This window comes from Bubalus bubalis, chromosome 23 (assembly GCF_019923935.1).
Source record: "Bubalus bubalis isolate 160015118507 breed Murrah chromosome 23, NDDB_SH_1, whole genome shotgun sequence".
NCBI classification, from domain to species: domain Eukaryota; kingdom Metazoa; phylum Chordata; class Mammalia; order Artiodactyla; family Bovidae; genus Bubalus; species Bubalus bubalis.
This window is the reverse complement of record NC_059179.1, coordinates 5,401,648-5,422,477: the sequence shown is the minus strand read 5'-3', so window position 1 is coordinate 5,422,477 and position 20,830 is coordinate 5,401,648. Positions and strand designations below refer to the sequence as shown.

The following is a 20,830-nucleotide window of genomic DNA, read 5'->3' as shown; positions in this document are numbered from 1 at the left end:
TTTTACTCCTTATAGTGAAGTTACATTTCAAGTAGATATTTACATACTGGATCATCTGGATTATATTGAATAACATATTCTATCTGTCCATTTGGGCCATCATCTATGTCTGTAGCTCCATTGTCTCCTGAAAATCCTGAGAAGATTGTGGTGCCAACTGGAGTGAGCTGGAAAGAATACAAAAGACAAACTGTCAATTCTCACTTGATCAACAGCACACCAGAAATGTTCCAGCACAAAAAACACAATCATTAATCACACAAAGGAAAAAAGTAGGAAGCAGCCCACAAACACAGACTAGAAGTGTTTCAAAAGAACCCTTGGAAAACTTACTCAGGAGTTCCTAAGAGTCTGGAAATTTCCAACATTAGTCCTTGCTTTGCATAAAGAAACAGAAGCCCCTGATTCAGTTTGGACCAGTTTATAAACATTAGTATCTTAAACTTGTGGAGAAAATGCATCTGTTGTTCCTATTTAAAAACACTTCAGTGCATCAGATTATCTATAAGCTAGGATTTATATTGTATGAAGGAATTATCAAGAATCACTTTATTTTAAAATTAGAAAAGAAATCAGAAAGATCAATTAAATCCAGGTTGGTAATTACATGCAGGTTGCAAATTTGAGGAAGAAAGTTGGAAACTATGGATTCCTTGTCTATCAAAAGAGAGAGAAAGCTGGCATTTTCTTTAGTGATTGGTGTACTGGTTGAGTAGAAAGCCATTGTCTGATAGAATTGGAGAGATAGTAATATCTTTTCATTTTGAATTAAACCAACAATAAAGCATTATGTGTCATATAAGACCATGATTTCACAGTTGGCCTGAATATCTAGCTTTATCTCTTATTAATCTCCATCAGAGAACTACCGTTGTTTTCTCTTACTTGTAAGTCTTTTCACAATGTATTCCTACATCCAGAGTCTCCAGTTCTCAAGTTTTAGATGGAATCCTTCTCATTAGTTATTTTCCAAGTTAATTAGGTATCATCTTCTTCTAAACCATTCCTGACATAGCATTTCCCTACTCCACGTCAGTACATGGCACCTCTTTCATTACTCTTGCATTTTACACTTTACTTTCTTAATTATTGCACTATCACAATGAATAAATGAACTTAGTCAATAAACACAAGACCTGTGCCTCTAAAGAAAATAGATTTTTACATTTTGTTCTGAGATATGTTTTGTTAGCTTTTAAATAGGATTCTTTCATGGAGAAATGGCTTCATACAGGGAGAGAAAAGAAGAATCATCTCATTTACTTCCATTTTCAGGGATTACAAACCTAGATATCTAGGGATCCATCAGGCAATATAAAGGAGTGAAGCACATCTCATGGGAATGTGGCGACTAAAGAACACATCCTTCTCTAAAAGGGTATCTGCTACTCGGCCTCAGGAAATCCTCATAATGGAGCCAATGCTACTCGGTTGGCCAAAAAGTTCATTTAGATTTTTCCAATGATGTTGCAGATGTTGTGGAAAAGATGTTGTAGAAAAACCCTAAGGAACTTTTTGTCCAACCCAATAGTACATCTTTTAATATTCTGATTTTATAAGAAATCTCTTGGTTCTAAAGTTGACAATAGCTTTTAAAGAATTATATTATGAATTTAATGCCCCCCACACCCCCAGTACATGCAGTGGCACAGCACCCACAGTCGTTTGTGATCTCTGATTTAGAAAAAGGATACAATTGCAATTAAAAGGGATTTTAAAACTATGCTTTGGGGAACCCATGGTTTGGGGAACTGTAAGTACAAAGTAGTGTATTTATAAAGTCAGTCCTCCTGGCAAGGAGCTTTTAAAGGTAAACTTTTACTTTCTGCAGCTCAAAGAGAACTGAGTATTAAGTGAGACGAGATGGTTTGAATAGCACATATATGAACATGGACACCCCATTGGAAATAGTTAACTAAAAGGCTTCCAAGCCAACGTTTTAATATTTTTAATGTCCCTGTCCCCAAATATGTCACTGTTTTGTAAAAATTCACCCACTCTAATGTATTTGTGCCTTGATTTCTCTTACAAAAATTCACTCACTCTTGATATATTTAATTTTGAAAATTTAAAATTGAATGGCAAAATTTTGCTTCTTGATATTTAATAAAACAGAATATTTAAATATCTTTGTTGCCAAAGTAGATAACTGTGCCACAGAGTTGAATTAAAAAGTTACCCCCCACCCTGAAAACATACACACACACACACACACACACACACACACACACATAAAAGGAAAAAGCCAGAAAACTTGAACAGTAGGTGTCTGAAATTTTTGAAACTAGGCTGCGGTTCCCTGGAGGCTCAGATGATAAAGCGTCTGCCCGCAATGCGGGAGACCCGGGTTCGATCCCTGGGTTGGGAAGATCCCCTGGAGAAGGAAATGGCAGCCCACTCCACTACTCTTGCCTAGAAAATTCCATGGATGGAGGACCATGGTGGGCTACAGTCCATGGGGTCACGAAGAGTTGGACAAGACTGAACAACTTCACGAGACTTCTGACCCAACTTTGAAAAGGTGATATTTAGTTGTTGACAGCAAACGACAAGTAGTATGTCAAATTATTAGCTCAACATTTGCATAGACTAGTGAGTTTTACTTCCTTCCATGGTTGCATATTTAGACCAAACATATTAGCATAGATCATTCATTTTCACTACTGGAATAAGTAAACATCCACACACAGACATACACATGTAAAATATAATGTTAAAATGTATCAGTAATTGAACTACACACATTTATTCATGATCTACCACTCAGACATAAGCGAGGGTTTGGAATGTTTAAAGCTAATATAAGAGAAACAGCTAGGAAAAAAAGAGGATAAACATTTTGTTTCAATATGGAAAGTCTGGCAAAAGGCAAAGGGCTCCAATGAAATGGCCTATACTAGATGCAAACAAGCAAAAGAGAGTTAAAACATGCAATATCCTTTTAAATAAATATATATATATAGAAAATTAATAAGTATATTATAGAATACATTAATATATATACCCAACAAAAATATGTACGTATCTATGTACACACTTATATTAACATTATATAAATACACACATAATTCTAAATATTATGTGGAGAGTGAAAATCTTCACATGATAGGTTGTTTGTTATGTGTTTTCCTATACATTATTAAACAGAATTTTCAGGGCACATATGCTGTACAGATGGTCGTATTCCATGTCCTTTAACATTTCAACAAGTCTCAGAAATATAAATTTGGTTTTCTGAAGGGCATTCTATGTGTGGGCTGATTATCACCTTGGGCAGCTGCCTGAGTGTGTTACTTGTTTATTTAGTTCGTGTTTTTTTCCATAAATGATTTTATACAACTCTTAGGAAAATACAGAAAATGCACATGTAATAATTAAAGAAAATAAAGCAAGAAAATTTGATATTTCATTAAGATGTTTAACAGAAACTTGAATGTAAAATGTGAGTAGCTAACTGTTCAGTTATCTTGTGAGCCATTGCTGCTTGACCCAAGCTAAAAATCAGAAACAATGCTTCAAAAGGAGAAATTCCCTTACTAATCTTTTTTGCAATATTCCTCACCGAAGCATTGTATCCATGTTTTATATAAATATAGTTGATTTTCATCACCCATGGTAGTTCTATACTATAAAGTCACCATGAACACTGAATTAACAAATACTGAACCATTGCTCCTAGGGGGAATACAGGGTTATTACATTGCTGAGGGGAATACAGGATTAAGTTTTGCAAGCCTCTGGTTACAACATTTTTCATCAACAAATCAATACATAACCTTGTTTTATGTGTGTTTCTATTTAAAAACACTTTATTTAATATGTTTGGTCTATTCTAGAGTAGATGCTCTGTATTGCACTTTCCATTTTATTCAGCTCCAGAATTTGTTTGGTTCTTACGATTTCTATCTCTGTTAAATGTCTCATTTTATTCATATCTTGTTTTTCTGATTTCACTGAATTGTGTTTATGTGTTTTCTTGTAGTTCATTTAGTTTTTTCAGAACTGTTATTTTGAATTCTTTATCAGGTAAATTACCAAATTCCATGCTTTGGTGTTTGATTACTGTAGGATAATGGTTCTTTTGGTGATGACACGTTCTTTGATTCTTCACGTTCCTTGGAGTTTTGCATTGGCTGCTTTTGCATTTAATTTAGCAGGGCATGCATGTGTACTAAATACTTCAGTCATGTCTCTGATTCTTTATAACCCTATGGACTGTAGCCCTCGAGGCTCCACTGTCCATAGGATTCCCCAGGTGAGAATACTGGAGTGGGTTGCCATGCCCTACTCCAGGGGATCTTCCCAATGCAGGGATTGAACCCACGTCACTTGTATGAATATACTTGCTCCACACTTGCTGCTCTCTGGTAGTTTAGTCACTAAGTCGTGTCCAACTCTTGGGACCCCATGGACTGTAGCCTGCCAGGTTCTTCTGTCCAGGAGGTTCTCCAGGCAAGAATACTGGAGTGGGTTGCCATTTCTTTCTCCAGGGAATCTTCCCAACCCAGGAATCAAACCCTGGCCTCCTGCATTGCAGGCCGATTCTTTACTGACTGAGCTATGACAGAAGCCCCTGATGTGGCTGAATTCTTAAGGCTGTCTTTTTTTTTTTTTTTTTTTTTTTCTGGTTTTAAGAACACACTGGGTTGGCTACTGGAAACTTTTCTTTTGTTTTCCAAAAGGTGGCACTGTAGTTAAATTTGTGGTTTCTCCTTTGCCCACAGTCCCTGGTCTGATTTTCTGAGCACATTCACTATTTATCCAAGTTCATTCTCCAGCATCTCACATGGAGATGCTGGAGAATGTCCACAGAGTAGGGAATTTTACAGGTTTAGCATTTGGAGTGTTGGGGATGACCACAGGCCAAATGAAGAGATCCTTGTTTGAGGTTATCCAAGTAGCCTGTGGGCTGACTTCATACTGAAGTTCTGAGCAAAGTTAGGAGGAACCTCATTCTTTTAATACCTTTTGATATTCTTATCTGTATCCTTCCCAATCTCCTCCCTCCCCAGAGTCAGGGAGGTCCTGCCTCAATAATGAGGCTGACACTGTGTCTGACCCAGCTAGGGTTGTCAGGCAGTCACCAATTGCTCTCCCTCCCTTTCTTGTACAAGGAGAGGTTCCACTAGGCTAGTATAGCCTCACACTGTGTTACCTTAGAGGGAGGGGTAACACTGGAAAGGGACTTCTCCCCTTTCTAATTCAATCATACATATTATTTTTTGCTCCAAGAGAGAGCTGGAATGCCTCCTTGGGAGGGCTGCTGCTGCTGCTGCTAAGTCATTTCAGTCGTGTCCGACTCTGTGCGACCCCATAGACGGCAGCCCACCAGGCTCCCCCGTCCCTGGGATTCTCCAGGCAAGAACACTGGAATGGGTTGCCATTTCCTTCTCCAATGCATGAAAGTGAAAGTGAAAGGGAAGTTGCTCAGTCGTGTCCGACTCTTAGCGACCCCATGGACTGCAGCCCTCCAGGCTCTTCCGTCCATGGGACTCTCCAAGCAAAAGCACTGGAGTGGGCTGGACTTTCACAAAATCTCTCTCATCCATGAGTATCTGCTTAAATCAGCATTACCCAGGTTTTCCCCAGGCTATGGCCTTGAGAAGTTAGGGTCAGTTCCTTGCTCAGCAGGTCCAATGGGTTCAGCTAACTTGAATTCCACACCAAGGTCTTTATACCTGTTACCTAATGCACAGGCCTCTACTTCCAGGTCTCTTTGCATACGGTGTTGGATCCCACAACTAATATAGAGGTATTGTGGTTCATAATTGGCTGCTAGTTTTTATTTGTTCAAAGTGAGGACTTAAAGAAGGGACATCTTACAACATCATAATTTGTTGATATCACTATAGGCCAAATTTATACTAGCGAAGAAATATCTTGCTCATTTTGAAGTACATATTGAGAAGGATGAATATGGGAAAGCACTTCACAAACCCTAATATTGTGCTAAATGTACATAATTAGAGATAGAGTAATGCCACTGGCGCCAGTGTCCTTGTACTGAAAGGTAACAACCATCTCCTGATACTTTTGCTGTTGTTATAGTCGCTAAGTTGTATCTGACTCTTTTGCGACACCCATAGACTGTCAACTGCCAAGCTCCTCTGTCCATAGAGTTTTCCAGGTGAGAATACTGGAATGGGTTGCCATTTCCTTCACCAGGGGATCTTCCCAACCCAGGGATTGAACCTGTGTCTGATGAACTGGCAGGTGGATTCTTTACCACTGAGCCACCAGGGAAGACCCCTGACATTAATACCTACTGAATATTTCTTGAAGTCTCATGTAATATATTTACATGAAAATAGACAATTTGGTAGAAATAAAATGAACAATTGCTGAATATTGAATATCTAAAAATTTTATACATATGTTAAAACAATACCTTATGATAGACTTTAATGGCTTTAATGATTAAAGAGACAATGTATATGGATACAGAAGAATATAGCATTTTTATAATAAGCACAACTAAAATAATACCACTTGAACTGAGAAATAATTCATACAAGTGATGATATTATCAAGTTGGAAACATTCTCAAAAAAGTCATCCCAAAGGAATGATTAAAATGCAATTGATGAGATATTACTTTCTTATACACTTCATCAGGAATCCAAGTGTTTAGTTTCTCCCCCTCTCTCTAAAAAAAGGATGAAATATCAGAAGGGTCATGTATATTAGATTAGCTGAACTAGAATTCTCTAGACAATGAGTTACATATAATAGTTATTTAATGACAGAACACTAACAATGATAGTAGGTGCTATATTTCTACTCAAAGACATCAAAACGGAAACATTTTTAGTGGAGTAAGATTATGCATTAGTCTACATCGGACTAACACATATTTATTTTTTAGTTACAAATATTGTAATCTGATTTACTGTGTACTAGACATCCAGTTCAGTTTAGTTCAGCCAGTCATGTCTGACTCTTTGCAACCCCATGGACTGCAGCACACCAGACCTCCCTGTCCATCACCAACTCCTGGAGTTTACTCAAACTCATGTCCATTGAGTCAATGATGCCATCCAACCATCTCATCCTCTGTCTTCCTCTTCTCCTCCTGCCTTCAGTCTTTCCCAGCATCAGGGTCTTTTCAAATAAGTCAGTTCCTCACATCCGGTGTCAAAAGTGTTGGCATTTCAGCTTCAGTATCAGTCCTTCCAATGAATATTCAGGACTGATTTCCTTTAGGATGGACTGTTGGATCTCCTTGCAGTCCAAGGGACTCTGAAGAGTCTTCCTCAATATCATAGTTCAAAGGCATCAATTCTTTGGTGCTCAGCTTTCTTTATAGTCCTACTCGCAAATCCATACATGACTACTGGAAAAACCATAGCTTTGACTAGTCAGACCATTGTTGGCAAAGTAATGTCTCTGCTTTTTAATATGCTATCTAGGTTGTTCATAGCTTTTCTTCCAAGAAGGAAACATCTTTTAATTTCATGGCTGCAGTCACCATCTGCAGTGATTTTGGAGCCCCCAAAAATAAAGTCTGACACTGTTTCCATTGTTTCCCTGTCTATTTGCCATAAAGTGATGGGACCAGCTGCTATGATTTTAGCTTTCTGTGTGTTGAGTTTTAAGCCAACATTTTCACTCTCCTCTTTCACCTTCATCAAGAGGCTCTTTAGTTCTTCTTTGTTTTCTGCCATAAGGGTGGTGCCATCTGCCTATCTAGATTATTGGTATTTCTCCCAGCAATCTTGATTCCAACTTGTGCTTCATCCAGTCCAGCATTTCTCACGATGTACTGTGCATATAAGTTAAATAAGCAGGGTGACAATATACAGCCTTGAGGTACTCCTTTCCTGATTTGGAAGCAATCTGTTGTTCCATGTCCAGTTCTAACTGTTGCTTCCTGGCCTGCATACAGATTTCTCAGGAGGCAGGTCACATTGTCTGGTATTCTCATCTCTTTAAGAATTTTCCACAGTTTGCTGTGAACTAGACTTCACACCAAATTTCTCTTTAGAAAAAATGCCCAACAGAAAGTGACATCCTGTACAAATTATCACTATTAGTGGAGCCTCCACCTCCATATTTAATTAAAAATAAGATATCAATTCCATGACTTTCTCTTATATTTTTGTAGCATAAAATTAGCAGTCACAGGGAGGTTGCAGTCATATATCAACCTGACTGAGCCATGAAGTACCCAGATATTTGGTTAAACATTATTCTAGTTGAGTCTATGAGGGTGTTTCTGAATGAGATTAACATTTGAATTGGTAGACCTAATAAAACGGATTGTTCCATCCCCTAAGCATGGGTGAAAGTGAAAGTCACTCAGTCCAGCTGAGCCACCAGGGAGCTCCCTAAACATGGGCAGGCCTCATCTAATCTATTGAAGACCTGAATAGGACAAAAAGCTCAGTGAGGAAGAATTCACTCCCTGTGCCTGACTGTCTTCAAGTTAGGACAACTGTCTTCTCTTTCCTCCAGACTTGGATTCAAATTGGAATTTACACAATCAATTTTCTTGGTTCTCAGATTTTGGTCTTTGACTAGAATTACAACAGCTGGGATTCTAGCTTGACAACTCAAATCCTAGAACATCTTAGCCTCCATAATCTTGTGAGCCAATTCTTTATAATAAATCTCCCTTGCTCAGTCTATTTACCTATCTATCATGTATCCCTCAGTTCTGTTTGACTAATATGTCCCTGATGCAGTTTCTCAGTAGTGAAAAAGTAAAGCTGAGTATTTGATTTTGCAGACATATAAACTGGTCTCACATGTTCTAACTCACAAGGTCTGTATGGCTACTATGTGGAACTCTATGGAACAATTGCTGATTTAACTGCAACACGGGCCATGCAATCTTTTGGTATTTTGATTATACTCCATGATCCTTTGAGGGTTTTCCTAGCTGGTGCAATGGCAAATAATCTGCCTGCCAATGCAAGAGATACAAGAGACTTGGGTTCAATCCTTGAGTCAGGAAGATCCTCTGGAGGAGGAAATAGCAACCCACTCCATTATTCTTGCCTGAAAAACACCATGGATAGAGAAGTCTGGTGGGCTACAGTTCATGGGGTCACAAAGAGTTGGACATGACTGAGCGACTGAGCACACACGCACATGATCCTTTGAAAATTGTCTAAAGTGCTTCCATAGTCATCTATGTGAAATATTGTAAACGTCTAATATTGTAGTTCTAGAAAACAGACCCAGTTTAAAATGATTAATTACTGTCTTCTTCCCTCTCTACTTATTTTCAGGGTCTTTTCGATTGCACTGTACAGTCCAAAGATCATTTGCCATAAAAATAATTTTTCCAACCTGCAAGTCATTCATGCTTTGGCTATAATTCAGTCTTTAACCTCCTCCTCTGATAAAGTAATTTTATAAATCTCTCTTGCAAATCATCCCTACCTTACATATATGCCTCAGAAATAATGATGTTTAAAAACCAGTGTGGTCTCCACAAATGGAATGGAGTTATACATTTGTAAGGAGGTGGACATTAGTGAGAGCTTCAGCTTTTTCTCATTATGATAACATTACATTATCTCCAAATCTGTGATTATTTATTGAAGCTTATTATGTGCCAAAACACTGTTTCCATGACCATTACATTGGTCTTATATTAACTCATTGATATAACATTTGTTTTGCTAAAACATTCATTCAAATTAAATGTTTATTTGAGGTTTATCTTAAAACTTTTAGGAATGTTATCAAATGATACACATTCTTGAATTCACATTCAGCAGATGTTATCTCGCTGTGATTTATTGAAATCAAAAGGAAAAATATAAAAAAGGAATTCCATATGTTCTTCAAGTTCCCTTTAACATAATATAGCTTTTGCACCTGTGCATAAAATCTTTACTCCGTTCTTTATCATGAAAGCTAGATAATTAATATTGAAAATAATTTCCTCTCTATATAATATTAAAAACAAATTCATGTAGAAAAGTATTTTCAAAACAAGAGAAAGGATTATTATTATAGAAAGTAAGGAGTAGCCTAGTAATTTTTGCTAAAAACTGAAGAGCAATCTCACTGAAACTGAATTAAACTTAAACGAATATATATATGTGCATATGTATTGACAGATATATATAGAGAGACTATATATATATACATATATACATATGTATATATGAAAGAGCTTATTGAAAGTTGTTGAATGGTAGCATACTTGAATATTTTAAAACAGGTGGAAGATTGATTTCCATTTATATGCTTAAATTAGAAAATGTATTTTTATGTGCTTCTTTTCTTTCCCTTAATATCATCTTTTTTTCTCTCTAACCTATCTCTTGTTTCCCAAAATATACTTAATTCCTTGGAGGAGGAAAACTAGACAAGAAAAAGGAACTAGGGCTTAGTCTTATTTCATTTTTCAGAAGCTTTTGTGTGCTGTAGATTAAATGTTAGTACTCTCTATCCAAAGAAACTCTGTGAAAGGAAATGGCTGTATAAGTAGTGATTTTTATTCCTTGAGTAAATACATCAAGTTTTCAATACCATGGATCATATTCTTTTTCTTTCTTTTTTAAAATAATTCATTTATTTGGCTATGCTTGGTCTTAGTTGTGGCACTTAGGATCTTCAATCTTTGTTGTGGCATGTTAACACTTACTTGCAACATGTGGTATCTAATTCCCTGTCCAAGGATTGAACCCAAGTGCCCTGCATTGGACCACAGACCACCAGGGAAGTCCCACCATAGACCATATTTCTTAAAAAAAAAAAAAAGACTATTTTACCTGTATAAAAAAAATCACCTTATTATACTGAAAATTTTTAAAAAATTAAAAATAAATGACCAAACCAAACAAAAACAAACACATAGATATAATAGCGTCATGATAAATAAAGGAAAAAGGGGATAGAGAGAGAAAAATTAGTAAAGGAGGTCAATGGTATGGATGGATGGAAAATAAACTTTAGATGGTGAGCACCCTGTAGTAATTACAAAAATCAAAATATCATACACATGGAATATATAATGTTATAAACCAAAAAAAAAAAAGATTGTAAACTACTAATATACTCAACTCCTTGAGAGCAAGGACAATGTCTTCATAGAATATGAATTTAATAAATGTTTATAATTAAGACATTATCTGGATAATTGATGGAACTGGAATGGTGACTATGGATTAGAAATAGTAAAGTATCAATGTTCATTTTCTGATTTTTGATGGCTGTATTGTTATGTGGAGAATATTCTTATCTTTCAGAAATATACATTAAAGTATTGATATTTGGGGATAAGAAGGATTCTTTTCAGTAACACCACAAATGGTTTAGGGAAAAAGCTTGTATAATTTTTATATTTCTGTGTTTGAAATTATTTATGTGTCAAAATAAACCTTCCCTGGTTAAAAAAAATACATAAGAAACTGTAAAGAATACATATAAAATGTGCAGAAAATATTCTTAACTACATATGGAATCTCTCTTGTTATGCTTCATCGTGGAGACCATCTGTGCCTTTAGATCTACCAAAATGATCCTGAGAAAAACAGATGTTCAAAAATGCATATATTAAATGGAAAGAGATGATATAGTCACAATGAAATGTGAAAGAATAGCACAGAGCTAAAAATTTAATCAGGAAAGCAAAAACTAAAATTGGACAGATTCAGATATTTCACCATTGTGAGAAAAAATTCTCAACGTGTTGTCATTCAGTCATGTTCGACTCTTTTAGGACTCCATGGACTGTAGCCCGTCAGGCTCCTGTGTCCATGGAATTTCCCAGGCAAGAATGTCTCATTAATTACTACTTGTTTACTAATTTATTTTGCATTTTATTTTTTAAGATCTCCTTCATTTTAAAAAATAGTTATAGAATTGTAACTATTTCTAAAAAAGCATATATTCAGGGCAGAGTTGACCTGCAATAAAAGATGGCCAGAACTTGTCCTATGTATTTTAAAAGCATTATCTCTTATAATCCTCAACACAACTTTGTAACATTATTATTTTGTCCTATATTTACTTTATAGTTAATAATAGGCTAAAAGAGCTTCTATCTCCTATCGTATTTCTAATAGCTGGTATATAAAGACTACAACACAGATTACTTGGCTTCAAAGAGTTAATTCTCAAGTCTTGTGAAATACATTGTTTCAGAAATTTCATAATTTGCTATTAAGAAACTTTTGAGAAAAAAGGGAAATGAAAGAGGAAAGTAAAAGTCATTCAGTCATGTCTGTCCCTTTACGACCCCATGGTCTATATAGTATTTTCCGGGCCAGAGTACTGGAGTGGGTAGCCTTTCCCTTCTCCAGGGTATCTTCTCAACCCAGGGATCCAACCCAGGTCTCTCACATTGCAGGTGGATTCTTTACCAAATGAGCTATGAGGGAAGCCCAATGAAAGAGGAAGTAAATATAATTTGGCACATAACAGCCAAGATATACACTAAACTGAAATGATACTATTTGGATGATGCATTCCATCAAATATAGTTTATGTTTATACCAAAGGAAAAATAATTTTGAGATATTTTACATAAAGACAAAAAAATTAATTTAGTTCATGCCTGCATTTTAGAAAATCTGTTCTCAGCAAGCAAGCAAATTATTTAATAAATTAGTAAATTCCCCATTTCAGCATGCTAAAAATTTCACTAGCAATCAAATGTGTATTACTCATGCATTGGAGAAGGAAATGGCAACCCACTCCAGTGTTCTTGCCTGGAAAATCCCATGGATGGAGGAGCCTGCTAGGCTGCAGTCCATGAGGTCGCTAGAGTCGGACACGACTGAGCGACTTCACTTTCACTTTTCACTTTCATGCATTGGAGGAGGAAATGGCAGCCCACTCCAGTGTTCTTGCCTGGAGAATCCCAGGGACGGGGGAGCCTGGTGGGCTGCTGTCTATGGGGTTGCACAGAGTCGGACACAACTGAAGCGACTTAGCAACAGCAGCAGCAGTGTGTTCCATAATGTCTTAAAAAAGCACGTCAGTACATGCTCAAGGGGCAAAGAGAAGAAGGAAGAAAATATATCCAATCATTGAAATTTGTATTTTCAATGTTTTTTTTTTTTTTTAAACAAATCAGTGTTTTATAAGTCACTAATAAAAATGCTGACTCCAGGTTTGACGAGGAATAGGGTATTCATGGGGTCGTGAAGAGGTGTACACGACTGAGAAGCTTTGCTTTAACTTTTCACTTTCATGTACTGGAGAAGGAAATGGCAAATCACTCCAGTGTTCTTTCCTGGAGAATCCCAGGGATGGGGAAGCCTGGTGGGCTACCGTCTATGGGGTCGCACAGAGTCGGAAATGACTGAAGCGACTTAGCAGCAGCAGGAGCAGCAGCAGCAGGATATTTTAAAGTTTTAAGCTTTTTGGTGGCCCAGAGGTTAAAGCGTCTGCCTGCAATGAGGGAGACCTGGGTTCGATTCCTGGGTCGGGAAGATCCCCTGGAGAAGGAAATGGCAACCCACTCCAGTATTCTTGCCTGGAGAATCCCATGGATGGAGGAGCCTGGTGGGCTACAGTCCACGGGGTTGCAAAGAGTCGGACACAACTGAGCAACTTCACTTTCACTTTCACAAAAAAAGAATAAATATAGAAGAAAAACCTAACCAAAGTGATAAAAGCTACCATTACCAGTAATGGGATACATTGATATTGTTAAGTCTCTTTTGGTATGTGCTCTGAATATCATTTTTGTGGTATTCCTGAAAAATATCTATGATTATGAGGAAATACCAGCTAATTCTAAATTTAAAAATTTTCTATAAACTGTCACACTGCTGGAAATTATTAAGGTCATTAAAGTTAAGGAAATATCAAGGAACTAAGATTGAGACTACAAAGACACAGCAAGTAAATATAATGTGTGATCTTAGGTTGAATCTTTAGACTATAAAGGAATTTATTGGGAGAAAAAACAGCAAATTTGTGGTCTGAAGATTATAGATTAATACTGCATGAATGTAATTTTCTGATTTTGATGGTTATATTATATAGAAGAATGTCTTTGTTTTTTGGAAATGCACAATTAAATGTTACATGCTTAAGAGGTTTTATATGTACAACTTGCTCTTCATTGATATAGAAAAAAAATCTATATGTGATATATATATATAACTATATGGTACATATACACATAAGCAATATACTGTATGCCATTTATATTTATGTGTATATACATCTATGTGTGTATGCATGTATATGCACATCTCTATTTATTTGTTTATTTATCTATTAGAAAAAGAGATTATCTGGCCAGTACTCTTCAAGACTGTCAAGGTATTAAAAACAAAGACAGTAAAAAACAGACATAGTGTAGATGAAACTAAAGGATTCATGATAATTGAAAGTAATATGGTATCATAGATGGGTCCTTGGACAAGAAAAAACACATTAGGTAAAATTAAGGAAACCTAGATAAAACATGGATTTGAATTAACAGTAATGTTTCACTGTTGGTTCACGAGTTGTTAAAATATGTACCATACCAATGAACATAAACAGACCATTTCCATAATCATTTTCATTATAATTAAGTCCAAGACTTAAACATATCATTTATTATAAAAATATTTTAATGACAAAACTTTATATTACATTTCAGTTCAGTTCAGTTCAGTTGCTCAATCATGTCTGACTCTTTGCGACCCCATGAATCGCAGCATGCCAGGCCTCCCTGTCCATCACCAACTCCCGGAGTTCACTCAGACTCACATCCATCGAGTCAGTGATGCCATTCAGCCATCTCATCCTCTGTTGTCCCCTTCTCCTCCTACCCCCAATCCCTCCCAGCATTAGAGTCTTTTCCAATGAGTCAACTCTTCGCATGAGGTGGCCAAAGTACTGGAGTTTCAGCTTTAGCATCATTCCTTCCAAAGAAATCCCAGGGCTGATCTCCTTCAGAATGGACTGGTTGGATCTCCTTGCAGTGCAAGGGACTCTCAAGAGTCTTCTCCAACACCACAGTTCAAAAGCATCAATTCCTCAGCACTCAGCCTTCTTCACAGTCCAACTCTCACATCCATACATGACCACTAGAAAACCATAGCCTTGATTAGATGGACCTTAGTTGGCAAAGTAATTTCTCTGCTTTGCAATATGCTATCTAGGTTGGTCATAACTTTTCTTCCAAGGAGTAAGCATCTTTTAATTTCATGGCTGCAGTCACCATCTGCAGTGATTTTGGAGCCCCCAAAAATAAAGTCTGACACTGTTTCCACTGTTTCCCCGTCTATTTCCCATGAAGTGATGGGACCAGATGCCAAGATCTTCGTTTTCTGAATGTTGAGCTTTAAGCCAACTTTTTAGTTCTCCTCTTTCATTTTCATCAAGAGGCTTTTTAGTTCCTCTTCACTTTCTGCCATAAGGGTGGTGTCATCTGCATATCTGAGCTTATTGATATTTCTCCTGGCACTCTTGATTCCAGCTTGTGTTTCTTCCAGTCCAGCGTTTTTCATGATGTACTCTGCATATAAGTTAAATAAGCAGGGTGACAATATACAGCCTTGACGAACTCCTTTTCCTATTTGGAACCAGTCTGTTGTTCCATGTCCAGTTCTAACTGTTGCTTCTTAACCTGCATACAAATTTATGAAGAGGCAGGTCAGGTGGTCTGGTACTCCCATCTCTTTCAAAATTTTCCACAGTTTATTGTGATCCACACAGTCAAAGGCTTTGGCATAGTCAATAAAGCAGAAATAGATGTTTCTCTGGAACTCTCTTGCTTTTTCCATGATCCAGCAGATGTTGGCAATTTGATCTCTGGTTCCTCTACCTTTTCTAAAACCAGCTTGAACATCAGGAGGTTCACGGTTCACATATTGCTGAAGCCTGGCTTGGAGAATTTTGAGCATTACTTTACTAGCGTGTGAGATGAGTGCAATTGTGCAGTAGTTTGAGCATTCTTTGATATTTGGTTCTTATAAATTATATTACATTTAATTACAATTATATTATAAGAATATATTATATCACAAGAATTATATTGCATTTTTATAAGCTAATATTACATTTAGTTCTTATAAATATTTAACATACATTTGAACCGACTGTTAATCAAAATATAAGATAGAAAAAGAGTGAGAAAAGAGAGAAAGAACAAAAGAGAGAGAGAGGTTCCCACTGTTTACTAGGATTTAATTTGGCTGAAGTTCAGCTTTTAGTTCCTGCTGATGGGTTTGATCACTAAAATGTTTTTAACCATACACAAAAACCTTAAGGGAAAAAATCATTTCAGAGTCTATTTTCAAAAAAAATTAGTGAGTTCATTACCCTAATGGGTATTGTTGAAAGGCACAATCATGCTGTGTTAGAAAGAGATATAACAGCATTTAAAGTAAAACTTCTACCAGCTACCATAAAATACTCTTCACATGATATGTCTACTAATCTAGAAGTAGTTGGCATGTGCTCATCACTACATTAGTTTTTATAATTCATCATGAATGTATAAGTGTTGTATAAAAGCTATATATATATTCCTCTTTTGACAGCTCAAATCTGATACCACATCGCCATCCTATAATCCATCTTATATTCTATAGTTGCTGTTGCTAAGTTGCTTCAGTCGTGTCTGACTCTGTGCGGCCCCAGGGACGGCAGCCCACGAGGCTGCCCCGTTCCTGGGATTCTCCAGGCAAGAACACTGGACTGGGTTGCCATTTCCTTCTCCAATGCATGAAAGTGAAAAGTGAAAGTGAAGTCGCTCAGTTGTGTCCGACTCTTAGCTACCCCATGGACTGCAGCCTACCAGGCTCCTCCGTCCATGGGATTTTCCAGGCAAGAGTACTGGAGTGGGGTGCCATTGCCTTCTCCATATTCTATATTCCATATTCTATGTCACAAATAAGATATTTTACAGTGCCCATCATGGTGCATTAAAGGGGGCTTTCAAGAGTATAAATCTCACAAAGTTTGGAGAAAGTATAAGAGAAAATCTTTCGTGATGTGAAGCTGAAAAAATATACCTTAAGGAAAGTGCCCATCAGTGAACAGAATGAAGTTTAGAACTATATTTGTTAGTCTCAGTGTTTCATGGGATTCAGTCCTATTCATAATTTTTTTATTTTTCTGCTACACTATTTTTTCCTTAGTTTAAAAAATATTGAGTACTAGCAATATAGTTAGAATGAATATATGTATAATTATTATCCCAAACAGATCTCAAAAACAAAAATAAAATTTTACAAAATATTCCAACTAAAAAACATTGCATATTGAAGATATTCAAGTGTATTTTACCTTGAGAATTAAATTGTGGGAAGCATGAATGGATAAAAGCAGAGATTGCTGGATATAATTAGAAAGTTCACTGCCATTGCCATTCTTACCGTTCAATGAGGGCCTAGAACATACCTAGAACCATTGGTTTCACTTTACATCTCTGTATCCTTTCATCTTCAGTAAGTGAATCAATAAATGAAATTCATACTATGTTTTTCCATTGAGGAAACTAAGTGTATTAGAAATTAATCAATTTTCTGTGATTGTGCAGAGAGGAAGTGGTCACACTATATCAGAACCTAGGTTATAGTGAATCCAAAGGCTTTGTGCCTTTCTCTTAGAACTCTACCTAGGACTTCCCTGATGGTCCAGTATTTAATAATCTGCCTGCCAGTGTGGGGGGCACAGGTTCAATCCTCATCTGGGAAGATTCCACATACTGCAGTTCAACTAGCCCCTGTGTTACAACTATGAACCTGCATGCCCTGGAATCCATGCTCTGAAAGAAGAGAAGCAACTTCAATGAGAAGGCTACACACCACAACTAGAGAATAGCCCTAGCTTGTGGCAACTAGACAAAGCCTGTGCACAGTGGTGGAGATCCAGTGCAGCCAAAAATAAAAAATAAATAATAAATTAGTAATAATACTATTCACATTAATGGTTGTATTTATCCCTTATTCTTTATGTCTCTGAGCATTATCATTCTTTTGCCTGATGTATTTGTACAATATAGTGATCAAACACTCAGTTTTGGAATGAAGCTGCCTCTGTTTCTTACTTAGATCTGCTACTTATTAGGTGTGAAATCTTAGGCAAATTAATAAATGCTTCTCTGTCCCAGTATTTTCTCATTTTATTGTGCAAAATGAAAAAAAAATACACACATAATTTGAGTTTGTGTGTAGGTTTAAGTAGGTTTTAAATAAGATGTTTCATGGAAAAACTTAGCATTCATAAATGATAATTGTTAGAATGAATCTATCATTATCATTGTAATCTGACCTAATTCCAGTCAACATCAGGAGATATGATGCCACTAAATTAGCAAGAAGGTCTATGCAGAAACCTGTGAACAAATTTTAGATTTGAACAAATTTTAATGTGTCAAGTTACTTACGAATGAGTAATAGCTAAAATTCAAAGAAGAAAAATAAATACTAAAATTACTCAAAACTTAAAGCTTATAGATATTTAAACTGTTAACCAGGACATACTTTGTGATATAATAGTAATGTTAATAATTATGAAACAACTTGATTGTTCCTGAAAAAAATATTATTTCCACTGCTAACCTTTACTTTCCTAAATTATAAATGGCATTTTAAATGTAGATTTATGAAGTATCCTTTAAAGTTTCCTGTTCTTAAGAACTTAGAGAGCTTGACCAAACACAAATTATTAAATTGACTGTGATTCTCTTAGGACCCTTTATATTTGAACTTCATAACTCTGTGCATGTAGAAAAACCTTATTGAGGAAAATAAAGACATTTGGTTAAAGAGGAGTCATATTAATATTATTTAATATAATTTTAGCTTTGCTGGGACACGAAAACTAAGGTAAATGTTAAGTGGTGTAATAGTCATATACAAATTAAAACATAATTTCTCCCTAGAGTTTTGAAAAAAAGGACTATAATTCACATAAATACATAACTTCCCCCTCAGTTCAGTTGCTCAGTCGTGTCCGACTCTTTGGGACCCCATGAATTTCAGCATGCCAGGCCTCCCTGACCATCACCAACTCCCGGAGTTCACTCAGACTCACGTCCAGCGAGTCAGTGATGCCATTCAGCCATCTCATCCTCTGTCATCCCCTTCTCCTCCTGCCCCTAATCCGTCCCAGCATCAGAGTCTTTTCCAATGAGTCAACTCTTCGCATGAGGTGGCCAAAGTACTGGAGTTTCAGCTTTAGCACCATTCCTTCCAAAGAAATCCCAAGGCTGATCTTCAGAATGGATTGGTTGGGTCTCCTTGCAGTCCAAGGGACCCTCAAAGAGTCTTCTCCAACACCACAGTTCAAAAGCATCAATTCTTCAGCGCTCAGCTTTCTTCACAGTACAACTCTCACATCCATACATGACCACTGGAAAAACCATAGCCTTGACTAGATGGACCTTTGTCGGCAAAGTAATGTCTCTGCTTTTCATATGCTATCTAGGTTGGTCATAACTTTCCATCCAAGGAGTAAGCGTCTTTTAATTTTATGGCTGCAGTCACCATCTGCAGTGATTTTGGAGCCCCCAAAAATAAAGTCTGACACTGTTTCCACTGTTTCCCCACCTATTTCCCATGAAATGATGGGGCCAGATGCCATGATCTTAGTTTTCTGAATGTTGAGCTTTAGGCCAACTTTTTCACTCTCCTCTTTCACTTTCATCAAGAGGCATTTTAGTTCCTCTTCACTTTCTGCCATAAGGGTGGTGTCATCTGCATATCTGAGGTTATAGATATTTCTCCAGGCAACTGGTTCCAGCTTGTGATTCTTCCAGCCCAGTGTTTCTCATGATGTACTCTGCATAGAAGTTAAATAATCAGGGTGACAATATACAGCCTTGATGTACTCCTTTTCCTATTTGGAACTAGTCTTTTGTTCCATGTCCAGTTCTAACTGTGGCTTTCTGACCTCCATATAGGTTTCTCAAGAGGCAGGTCAGGTGGTCTGGTATTCCCATTTCTTTCAGAATTTTCCACAGTTTATTGTGATCCACACAGTCAAAGGCTTTGGCATAGTCAATAAAGCAGAAATAGATGTTGTTCTGGAACTCTCTTGCTTTTTCGATGATCCAGCGGATGTTGGCAATTTGATTTCTGGTTCCTCTGCCTTTTCTAAAACCAGCTTGAACATCTGAAAGTTCACGGTTCACGTATTGCTGAAGCCTGGCTTGGAGAATTTTGAGCATTACTTTACTAGCATGTGAGATGAGTGCAATTGTGTGGTAGTTTGAGCATTATTTGGCATTGCCTTTCTTTGGGATTGGAATGAAAATTGACCTTTTCCAGTCATGTCGCCACTGCTGAGTTTTCCAAATTTGCTGGCATATTGAGTGAAGCACTTTCACAGCATCATCTTTCAGGATTTGGAATAGCTCAACTGGAATTCCATCACCTCCACTAGCTTTGTTCGTAGTGATGCTTTTTAAGGCCCACTTGACTTCACATTCCAGGATGTCTGGCTCTAGGTGTGTGATCACACCTTGGTGAATATCTTGGTTGTGAAGATCTTTTTTGTACAGTTCTTCTGTGTATTCCTGCCACTTCTTCTTCATATCTTCTGCTTCTGTTAGGTCCATACCATTTCTGTCCTTTATCGAGCTCATTTTTGCATGAAATGTTCCCTTGGTATCTCTAATTTTCTTGAAGAGATCTCTAGTCTTTCCCATTCTGTTGTTTTCCTCTATTTCTTTGCATTGATCTCTGAGGAAGGCTTTCTTATCTCTTCTTGCTATTCTTTGGAACTCTGCATTCAAATGCGTATATCTCTCCTTTTCTCCTTTGCTTTTTGCTTCTCTTCTTTTCACAGCTATTTGTAAGGCCTCCTCAGACAGCCATTTTGCTTTTTTGCATTTCTTTCCATGGGGATGGTCTTGATCCCTGTCTCCTGTACAATGTCACGAACCTCCATCCATAGTTCATCAGGCACTCTA

At 36.9% G+C, this 20,830-nt stretch overlaps 1 protein-coding gene across 1 annotated transcript in view; it reads right to left on the bottom strand.

Annotated features, from left to right (window-relative positions):
• Positions 1–20,830, bottom strand: part of PCDH15 (protocadherin related 15) — a 1,798,632-nt gene that overhangs the window by 522,183 nt on the left and 1,255,619 nt on the right. Inside the window, exon 9 of the mRNA XM_045164127.1 lies at positions 48–167. Coding sequence (XP_045020062.1) covers positions 48–167 — 120 coding nt within the window. The remainder of the gene's footprint in view (positions 1–47; positions 168–20,830) is intronic.